The sequence below is a fragment of the Bidens hawaiensis genome, unplaced genomic scaffold (genome assembly GCF_021521415.1).
Source record: "Bidens hawaiensis isolate Kalapana, Puna unplaced genomic scaffold, B.hawaiensis_p1.1 tig00007860_1, whole genome shotgun sequence".
Lineage (NCBI taxonomy): Eukaryota > Viridiplantae > Streptophyta > Magnoliopsida > Asterales > Asteraceae > Bidens > Bidens hawaiensis.
Window position 1 is genome coordinate 47,750 of NW_027491547.1, and position 12,031 is coordinate 59,780.

Here is a 12,031-nt window from a genome sequence, read left to right on the forward strand (position 1 = left end):
TTCGGGGAGGTGTCATCTATTCCTTTAAATGGGGATTGTTTAGTGTTGTGTTGAATCGGTTACCGGAAAAGTTTTTGTTTGTTTGGTAGTGACATGATGATTCAAGCGTTGGCGGATTGGGTGCAAGTATTAATCTCATGCCATATTCTTTGTACGAAAAGTTAGAGTTATGCTGTAACACCCCCGCTTTAAGCGGAATATGCCCGGGTGTAACGTATGGATCACTCATAGCTCGTAACACTATTAAAGCGACAATAATTATATTTATTTCATTTCATAACGTAACAAGTACACAATTATTTATAAATAAAAATAACATGAAAAACCCTTCATCAAAACAATAAATGAGTTCTTTATTCAAATAACCTAAGGTATACTAATGATCTTCATCCTTAGCACGCCATCGATTCAACCTGTAGCATGTTGAAAATAACAGATTTGTCAACAATTAAGTTGGTGAGTTTTCATAAGTTTTTGCGTATATATATATATATATATAAGGCGCGAGTCAAATTTCATAATGCAATAAATATTCAAGCGTAAAGTAAATGAAATCAATTAATGTCGTCCTGCCGTTCCCTTAGACGAGGCCATAGTAATAGGGGAAATGAGAACCACCTTATGAACAACCGAATTCATAACGTTAGACTACGCGGGTACGTCCCGTCGGACCCTCCCACTATGTGTATGGGTATGTGTATGTGTATGTGTATGTGTATGCGTTTGCGTAACTTCCACCATAAGAATAGTAAACACGTTGCAAGCAAGTTCACGTATAATCATAAACAATATGCAAGGATAATATTAACATGTACGCTAATTGTGAATCAGTTTTATAAATAAACACATAACTAACGAGATAAAACTTGTGGCATGCTACACCCTAAAAATATTAAAAGCATTAAAATGAGGTTATGAATAACTCACTTGGAATAGGGAAAACGGTAACGAGGAGATGGTAATGATTAAAGCAACTAGATGTTTCCGCAAGAAGTCCAGACAATGTGTCCTAGTTATTAAAGTATATACAAAATAAATATCTAAAAGAATGGAAATGAACTAACACGGGATCAAACGTGGGTTTATAATATATTTGGGATTTAAAGGATTCTCATAAAATTTGTGTATTATAAATTTTAAATATCTTAAAAGTCGTTATTATTATTATTATTGTTGTTGTTGTTATAGAAAAAAAATGTATGTATTTATAAAATGATTATGTATATATGTATGTATACTCATAAACATTTAATGAGAATTTATTATTGAAAGTTTAATAGTGTTTGGTTTGTTAAACAAGTGTAAATATTATTAGGTGTTAATATAATTAAAGTTTTAAGTAAAAATAATACATTTGATTAACAAATAATAATAAAAATGAAAGAAATAAAAGGAATAAAGAAAATACCAAAAAACAGACCAGGTTGGATTCGAATCTACGCCCCTGGACGGGTCTTGATTAAACATCAAGAGCGTTGGCCAACTGAGCCAGTGGTAGATTTTTTTAGTTTATGAAACGAAAAGTATATAACCCTTCATTCCAGTTAACCCTTAAACCATAAGAACCCTAGAACGAAAACAATCCCAATTCAAGATCATTTGCCCTCTATCACATGATCAAAATGCATGTCACCATTACCTTAATTGGTTATGGATTGCACGAGGATGACGAGTTAGGGTTTCGGCCACAAAACGAATCCAAACGAGTTCAAGAAGTACTTAATGGCTACAATTGTCTTAGGCTTTATGTTCGGGATTGTGAGGAGGTGGTGTATCCTCATAAAACTGCATTTTGGGTTTGTATTTATAGGCTAACAAGATCAATATTAGCCGCATTCAGTGTTAACGAAATTGATTCTTACTTGATTCGTTTTGGTTGTCAATTACGACTTATATTATAATAGGATGGAGCATGTATGTTTAGAATCATCCTAATTAATCCAAAACCCGCGATTTATGGGTCAAATGAAATCAAAACTAGAAGGGGGGGTGCTGTCGACGATGGGGAGAAGGGAAAGAAGGGGGAAAAACTTTTGTTAAATTGCTAAATGGCCCTTCATGTTTGGTTTGGCAATCAATTGGTGTAACTAGTAAGATGTAGGGGCTAAAAGCGCCCGTAATAGATACTTTAAATGATTATAAATTATATTATAATGAGTCACGCGTAAATAAAACAATAACGATAAACATAATTAATAAATGAACGTTTTTATTAAATATGAAGATCCGAATATGAATGGGTAATAAAAACAGACACAAACACGACACCAAATTTGACGAATGTCACAACATTCCCAACTTTTAGGAAATTTCGTCCTGAAATTAGGAATTAACATCTGTAGAAAAAAGTACGGATACTTAGTTTTCATTTGGTCTTCACGTTCCTAAGTGACTTCCGCACCGTGCTTAGATTCCCAACGAACCTTGACCAAAGGGATTTGGCTACGCTTGGTTTTCCTTATCCATTCGATCCACTTTTTCCACCGATCTCTCAACAAAGTGCATTGTCTTAACGATACGTACCTCGTTGAGAGGGATATGAAGGTTCTTATCAGCTAGACACTTTCGAAGGTTCGAAACATGAAATACATGATGGATGCCTTGAAGCTCTTGCGGGAGCTCGAGGCGATCAGAAACATCTCCGATTCGTTCAAGGATTTTGAATGAACCAACAAAACACGGGGCTAGTTTACCCTTCATACCGAAACCGACTACTCCTTTCCAAGGTGAAACTTTAAGGAGGACAAGGTCACCAACTCCGAATTCCAAGGGTCATCATCGCTTATCAGCGTAAGATTTTTGACGACTTCTAGTAGTAAGCAAATTATTACGAATTTGAGCTATTTTGTCGGTGGTGTCTTGTACCATTTCGGGTCCAGTGAGCTGAGTCTCACCGATCTCATTCCAACAAATAGGATAACGGCATTTACGGCCATAGAGCTCTTCGAATGGAGACATTTTGATGCTCGAGTGATAACTATTATTGTATGAAAACTCATCCTACGGAAGATGAGTATCCCAATTACCTCCAAAATCATGCACACAAGTTCTTAGCATGTCCTCAAGGGTTTGATTGTTTCTTTCAGACTGACCATCCATTTGAGGATGATAGCGGTGCTAAGATCTAGACGTGTTCCCAAAACGGTTTGAAGCGAATTCCAAAAAGGAGACACGAAACGACCATCACGGTCAGATGTAATACTCAAAGGTATACCATGGCGACAAACAATCTCGTTGATATAGATTTAAGTGAGCTGATCGATCGAAAGCTTTTCCCGAATGGGAATGAAATGGGCTGATTGGTTAATCGATCGACGATTACCCAAATATTATCATGTTGCCTCTTGGTGGTGGGAAGTTTTGTGACGAAGTACATCGTAATGTTCTCCCACTTCCAGACTGGAATAAAAGGTTGCACGAGCAAACCAGCAGGTTTTTGGTGCTCGAATTTTACCATAGCACATGTTAAACATTTTCCGACATAAGTAGCGATATCTTTCTTCATGCCGGGCCACCAGAAATTAGTTTGAAGGTCGAAATACATTTTATCCGCACCAGGGTGGATAGAATATCATGACTTGTGAGCTTCGTCCATTATAAACGTGCGAAGATTGTCAAGATCTGGGACCCAAAGGCGGTTAAGAAAATAGAGCAAACCATCACACTTGGTTTCGAGTTGGAGTTCAGCACTACACGACAACTCTTTGTACAAGTTGTCTTCAGTAACGGAGATGTGTTGGGCCCCAAAGATACGTAGCTGAAGATCGATCTAGATAACAACACTTAGAAGAAGAATGCTTTTGACATGGGTTTTGCGACTAAGGGCATCAGCTACTACATTTGCTTTACCGGGGTGGTAACGTATTTTGCAATCGTAGTCACTAAGGAGTTCAGCCCATCATCGTTGCCTCATGTTTAAATCTTTTTGGTCAAAAATATGTTGGAGGCTCTTGTGGTCGGTGTATACCACGCATTTCTTTCCATACGAATAGTGTCTCCAAACTTTCAACGCGAATACAACAACACCGAGCTCAAGATCGTGTGTCGTATAATTCTTTTCATGAACCTTAAGTTGTCGTGGCATAGGCGATGACCTTGCCTCATTGCATGAGAACACAACCAAGACCTTGATTTGAGACATCACAATAGACAACAAAATCCTCGTTTCCTTCAGGAAGGGCTAGGATAGGAGCGTCGCAAAGCATACGCTTCAAGGTTTGAAAATCTTCATCTTGCTTAGCCCCCCACTCATAAGGTTAACCCTTATGAGTTAAGGCGGTGAGGTAAAGCGATCTTGGACAAGTTCAAAATGAAACGACAGTAATAACCAGCGAGACCAAGAAAGGATCGAACTTCCATAGGTGAAGTCGGGGTCTTTCAATTTTTAACGGCTCCGATTTTAACGGGATCTACATGAATGCCTTTTTCGTTAACGATATGACCTAGGAATTGAACTTCGTTTAACCAAAACTCGCATTTGAAAAACTTGGCAAAAAGTTGTTCTTTCTTCAACAACAAGAGGATATCATGCAAATGTTTTTCATGCTCAACTTTAGATTTCGAGTAAATGAGAATGTCCTCAATAAACACGATCACGAACTTATCAAGATAAGGCTTGCATATGCGGTTCATGAGGTCCATAAACACCGCTGGTGCATTGGTCAAGCCGAAAGGCATAACCATAAATTCGTAAAGACCGTAACGAGTTCAAAAAGCGATTTCGGGTATATCATCCTCATGAACGCGCAATTGGTGATAACCCGAACGAAGATAGATTTTTGAAAAGCATAATGCGCCTTGAAGTTGATCAAAAAGGTCGTCAATTCTAGGCAAAGGGTAACAGTTCTTCATCGTGAGTTTATTGAGTTCACGATAATCGATACACATTCGAAAGGAACCATCCTTCTTTTTAACGAAAAGAATAGGTGCACCCCAAGGCGACGAGCTTGGGCGGATGAAACCTTTGCTAGAGAGTTCTTGGAGTTGACTCGCTAGCTCTTACATTTTCGAAGGTGCGAGACGATAAGGAGCTTTGGTGATGGGGTTCACACTAGGCACAAGATCAATAAGAAACTCCACTTCACGAGTAGTAGGTAAACCAGAAACATCTTCAGGGAAAACTTCGGGAAAATCACGAACTTCCAGAATGTCTTTTTTTGTCTTTTTTTCTTTTTTACTTTCCAAGATGTTGGCAAGAATAGCCCCATACTTTTTACGTATGTATTTTTGGGCTTGAGTACATGACATAAGCTTAAGCCCATTGGAAGGCTTTTCGCCGAAAATACGCAAAATCTGATCGTTGTCTAGCAGGATACGAATATACTTCTCAAAGCACACGATTTCGGCATGGTGTTGAGCTATCCAATCCATGCCTACTTTGATATCAAAACTTCCGAGTTGCATAGGAATGAGGTAGAAAGAAAAATCATAGTCGTTGTGATTTAGAGTACAACCGCGAATAACTGAGTTAATAAAGATAGTTTTACCATTCGCGACTTCAACCGTAAAGGACCTTTCGAGTTTAGAACGAGATGACGAAAAAATAGGCTCAAAATCAAAAGACACAAAACTCATATCGGCACCGGTATCGAATAAAATGGATGCATACACGTTATTAACCAAGAACGTACCGTTCACCACATTATTGTTATGCTGGGCTTGATTTTCATTGATCAAGAATGCCCTCTAGCGAGCATTAGGGAAGACTGGTGTAGCTTGAAAAGTGGAGGCTTGATTGGCTTGAACCGGTTGAACAACTTGGTTGGCTATAAGTTGCGGAACTGGTTGAAAGGCCTGATCATGATAGGCTTGAGCAGGGTACACAGGCGGAGCGACCATTTGGACTTGATATGCGAGTTGGAGACACGCGTTGCGGAAATGACTAGGATCTCCACAATTGAAACACGCTCGAGGGGTGGGGTAGGCTTGAGAAATGGGTTGAGCTTGAGTTAAAACACGATTTTGGTTGAAAGCATGGGGAGTGCGGGGTGGTTTGGTGAGGGTTGGTTGGGTACGCATGAGTTCAAAACATGCGCTTAGCAGGTATCCAAAATGGCCACAATGGGTGCATTGTCGTCAAGGGATGCCGAGTTGATGGTGTCGTTGACAAATTTGGCAAAACGGGCGAGGTCCATGGTAAGGTTTCTTTGGGGGTGGGGCTTGAAGGTTTTGGGTTTGGGTTTGTTGGTATTGAGGTTGAGGTGGGTTTTGATGGGTTAAGGCATATTTTTTGCTTTCATTTATTGGAATGGTTGTTGTTGTTATTGCGGTTTGGTTTGGGTGTGGCTTCTGCCTGGACCTCTTTGGAAGGTTCGACCTCGGTTTTCTCAACAGTCTTCTTGTTGCCTTTGAGGGTTCCCACTTTAACGTGGTTGTCAGACAAGGATGCGGCAAGGACAACCGTCTCCAGAAGAGTTTTGGGAGCACTGCTTTGAACCGATTCTTGTATTTTTCTTGGTAAGCCCCGGGTATACTTGCTAATCCCAAGAGAGAGAGGAGTGACAAGATGTGGCACCAAGATGCTAAGCTCGTTGAAGCGAGCAGTGTAAGTAACGTTATCACCACCCTCTTGGTTAAGATTCCAAAATTCCACCTCAAGATTCATGAGTTCATTGGGTGGATAGAAATCTTCGGTCATGATTGCCTTAAGTTCCTCCCATGGCATGGCCATGGCTACTTCAGCACCACGAGTGGATTTTTCTTGCACCCACCAATTTATGGCTCTTTTTTCGAAGACACTTGAAGCAAAGCGTGTCTTCTTGTCCTCGGGACATTCGATATGAAGGAAAGTACTCTCCATACTTTGGTACCATTCCATTAGGGCAGTGGCACCTTCAAAGCCATCAAACTTAAGAGGATTTGTATCGGTGAAGGACTTGTATCGACAAGAGTTGGAGTTCGAACCCGAAGTGGCTGAGTTTGAATTGGAGGCAATGGTTTGGTGCATTTAAGCCACCATTTCCGGAAGAACAGCAGCTAGTTGCTTAGTGATCTGGGCTGTCATCTTGCAGCTGGAGTTTCTTGCGGGTTGACGAGGGAAACGAGAAGACATGCTAAAAAAAGAGTACTACGCGCGTGAGTTATCGAGTGACGATTTTGATAAGTGGAATACTTAAACCAAAAATAAGAAAAAATAAATAAAATTTGATAATACTAAAATCACATGTAAATTATATTGAAATCATAACTTGTATGTAATTTAAGAGCAGGAGTGCAACCATTCTCTATTCACAAAGGAAAATGGTCACGTTTGACAACTTAAAGTTATGATTCATATAACGTTTGGTGTGGTATGATTTGGCCTAATAAGTTCCAGCACCCTTTTCGAACCCTCCAGGTAAGCAGTCGGGTTCCGCGTCTGATTTAGATTTATGCGCATTGCTTATCCTTAGGTTTAAAAACCTTGGTGTCAAGGGTTCGAAAAACAAGTGTGTCACTCTTTCAGTTACGACATACCCATCACGTAGAACCATCCTTAAGAGGATTGAAAATCGTTTTATTAAATAAAATAAATAAATAAGTAGAAAATGAAATAAATGTTTAGGCATAAGCCTTGGAGTTTGTGTGTGAATATGTGTACATGTGATGCTATAAAACATAATAAATTCGAGCGTATGAATGAACTTTTAATAAAAGTACGAGCACATAGCACATATGGTATACATGCAATTCGGGGCCCTAAAATAAACTATAACTATAGTAGGTCGATACGTCTAACAACCTATCTTATAGTTACGGCTTTGATACCAATTTATAACACCCCGACTTTAAGCGTAATACGCCCGAGTGTAACGTACAGATCACTCATAGCTCGTAACACTATTAAAGCGACGGTAATTATATTTATTTCATTTCGTAACGTAACAAGTACCAATTATTCATAAATAAAAATAACATGAAAAACCCTTCATCAAAACAATAAATGAGTTCTTTATTCAAATAACCTAAGGTATAATAATGATCTTCATCCTTAGCACGCCATCGATTCAACCTGTAGCACGTTGAAAATAATAGATTTGTCAACAAATAAGTTGGTGAGTTTTCATAAGTTTTTGCGTATACATATACATATATATATATATAAGGTGCGAGTCAACTTTCGTAATGCAATAAATATTCAAGCGTAAAGTAAATGAAATCAATTAATGCCGTCCTCCCGTTCCCTTAGTCGAGGCCGTATTAATAGGGGAAATGAGAACCACCTTACGAACAACCGAAGTCATAACGTTAGACGGCGCGGGTAAGTCCCGTCGGACCCTCCCACTATGTGTATTTGTTTGCGTAACTTCCACCATAAGAATAGTTAACACGTTGCAAGCAAGTTCACGTATAATCATAAACAATATGCAAGGATAATATTAACATGTACACTAATTGTGAATCGGTTTTATAAATAAACACATAACTAAAGAGATAAAACTTGGGGTATGCTACTCCCCAAAAATATTAAAAGCGTTAAAGTGGGGTTATGAATAACTCACTTGGAATAGGGAAATCAGAAATGAGGAGATGGTAACGATTAAAGCAACTAGATGTTTCCGCGAGAAATCCCGACAATGTGTCCTACTTATTAAAGTATATACGAAATAAATAACTAAAACAATTTAAACGAACTAACACGGAAGCAAACGTGGGTTTATAATATATTTGGGATCGTTAAAGGATTCTCATAAAATTTGTGTATTTTAAATTTAAATATCTTAAAAGTCGTTGTTGTTGTTGTTTGTTGTTGTTTGTTTTTGTTGTAGAAAAAAAATGTATATATTTTAAATTGATTATGTATATATGTATATATACTCGTAAACATTTAACGAGAATTTATTATTGAAAGTTTAATAGTGTTTGGTTCGTTAAACAAGTGTAAATATTATTAGGTGTTAATATCATTTAAGGTTTAAGTAAAAATAATACATTTGATTAACAAATAATAATAAAAATGAAAGAAATAAAAGAAATAAAGAAAATACCAAAAACGGACCAGGGGGGATTCGAACCCGCGCCCCTGGCCGGGTCTTGATTAAACATCATTAGCGCTGGCCAACTGAGCCAGTGGCAGATTTTTTTAGTTTATGAAACGAAAAGTATATAACCCTTCATTCCAGTTAACCCTTAAACCATAAGAACCCTAGAACGAAATCAATCCCAATTCAAGATAATTTTCCCTCTATCACATGAAATTAATAGAGGGCTTTTAATCCCTACAGAAATCCGGCCAAAATGCATGTCACCATTACCTTAATTGGTTACGGATTGCAGGAGGATGACGAGTTAGGGTTTCGTCCAGAAAACGAATCCAAACGAGTTCAAGAACTACTTAATGGCTGCAATTGTCTTAGGGTTTATGTTCGGGATTGTGAGGAGGTGGTGCATGCTCATTTAATTGCATTTTGGAATTGTATTTATAGGCTAACAAGATCAAAATTACCCGCGTTCAATTTTAACGATATTGATTCGTTTGGTTGTCAATTACGCGTTATATTATAATAGGAAGGAGCGTGTATGTTTAAAATCATCCTAATTAATCCAAACCCCCTGATTTATGGGTCAAACGAAATCAAAACGGGAAAGGGGGTGATGTCGGCGACGGGGAGAAGGGAAAGGGGGGGGGGACTTTTGTTAAATAGCTAAATGGCCCTTCATGTTTGGTTTGGCAATCAATTGTTGTAACTTGTAAGGTGTAGGGGCTAAAAGCGCACACAATAGATACTTTAAACGATTATAAGTTATATTATAAATGAGACACGCGTAAATAAAACAATAATGATAAACATAATTAATAAATGAATGTTTTTATAAAATATATGATGATCCGAATACGAATGGGTAATAAAAACAGACACAAACACGACACCAAATTTAACGAATGTCACATATGCAAGCTTACACCGACTCACACATCTTTGTCATGGGCGGATCGCTCGGTTAAGTACCCATGGGGTAATATTGAAATTCTTTTAGTAAAGGTTGACAAGTTCGTTTTTCTGGTGGATTTTGTGGTGCTTGATATGGAATTCGGCGAGAGGGTCCCTATTATTCTTGGTCGTCCATTTTTGCGTACCACGAAGGAGCTTAATGATGTGTATGACAGAAGGATCTTCGGATTAGTGATGAGAATGTTACATATGATGTCGCTAGGTCGATGAAACATCCGGGGAATCAGTATGATTTTAGCGATTCATGTCATTTCTTTTATTTTCTTAACTTTTTGATTCCAGGTTTTGACACATGCCTAGATTACATTTGTGGAGCCGATCTTGTTGGAATGTGTATTGGTGAAGAGTTGAAGGAAGAACTGTTGGAAGAAAGTTCTTGTTTGTCCGAGATTATGGAGGTTAGTGAAGTTATTTTTGAGAAAGATGCAGAAAAACCCTCTTCGTTGGAATTGAAAGTTCTGTCGTCACATTTGGAGTATTCTTATCTTGTAGATGGTTCGAATTTTCCGGTTATTGTGTAATTCAAGTTGACGGAGGAAGAAGAGAAGAAGGTTTTAGAGGTATTGAGGATGCATAAAGGGAAAATTGCATGGAGACTTTAGGATATTCTTGGTATTAGTCCCACTTATTGTACCCACCTAATTTTGATGGAAGACGAATACAAATAGGTGGTCCAACCCCAAAAGGCGTCTTAACCAGAACATGTAAGAAGTTGTTAAGAAAGTGGTGTTAAAGTTGATGGATACCGAAATGATTTATCTGATTTCGGATTCTCCATGGGTGAGCCCGACCCAAGTTGTTTTGAAGAAAGGGGGTATGACAGTTGTTATGAATGAGAATAATAAGCATATCCCTTCACGTACGGTACTGGTTGGCGTGTGTTCATTTATTATCGAAGGTTAAATGATGCCACCCGGAAGGACCATTTTCCGTTGCCATATATTGATAAAATGTTGGAGCGTCTTGCATGTCAGCAGTTTTATTGTTTTCTTGATGGTTTTTCATGTTATTTTCATATTCATATGGCACGAAGATCAAAGAAAACGACTTTTACTTGTCCTTATTGCACGTTTGCATATCTTCGCATGCCATTTGGGTTGTGTAATGCTCCGGCCACATTTCAGCGATGTATGTTGGCCATTTTTCAAGATATGATAGAGACGTCCATGGAGGTTTTTATGGATGAATTTTGGTCTACGGTATTGAGACAAAGTTGATGTTGAATTGGGATAAATGTCACTTTACGGTGACAGAAGGGATCATGATGATTCATAAGATTTCAAGAGACGATGTTGAGGTGGATCAGGCGAAGATTGATAAGATTAGTAAACTTCCTCCACCAACAAGTGTCAAGGCTATAAGGAGTTTTCTTGGTCATGCAAGTTTCCATTGGCGATTCCTTAAATACTTTTCCAATATTACCCGCCCCATGACCTGACACCTTGAGATAGATGTCCCGTTTGTTTTGATGAAGAATGTTTGAAAGTTTTTAAGTATTTGAAAGAGAAAATCGTGAGGGCTCCCATTCGTGTTTCACCCTACTGGAGCTTGCCTTATTAGCTCATGTGCTATGCTAGCGATTATGCAGTTGGGGCGGTTTTTGGGCAAAGGAGAGAAACATTTTCTTCAGATTTATTATGCAAGCAAGACGTTTAATGTTTCCCAAGAGAATTATACCACCACCGAAAAAGAACATTTAGTCGTTTTTGCATTTGACAAGTTTCGGTCCTATCTTGTGCTATCCAAGACCACCTTTTTTACCGATCCTTCAGCTTTGCGTTTTCTCTTTTAAAAGAAAGATGCGAAGCCTCGTCTTATACGGTGGATTCTTCTACTTTCCGAGTTTGACATAGAAATCAAAAAATAGAAGGGGCAAAGAATGTAGCGGCTGGTCATCTTTCCTGTTTAGGAGATCCGAAGATAGAAGACATTCGTGAAGAAGAAATTGGGGACAAATTTCCTAATGAATCGATTTATTTTGTTGCGGCCAAAAAGTAAGGTATGCCATGGTTCACTGATTTTTTCCTAACTACAGTAGAAACTCTATAAAATAATATACTTGGGACCACCAAAATTTATTAATTAAAAGAGTTATTATT

At 38.3% G+C, this 12,031-nt stretch overlaps 1 protein-coding gene across 1 annotated transcript; it reads right to left on the reverse strand.

The window, feature by feature from the left end:
- Positions 1-4,998: 4,998 nt before the first annotated feature.
- Positions 4,999-5,574, reverse strand: LOC143636329 (uncharacterized). Its single transcript, XM_077103953.1, has one exon. It carries the CDS (start codon positions 5,572-5,574, stop codon positions 4,999-5,001), a length of 576 nt encoding a protein of 191 aa, XP_076960068.1.
- Positions 5,575-12,031: the final 6,457 nt, after the last annotated feature.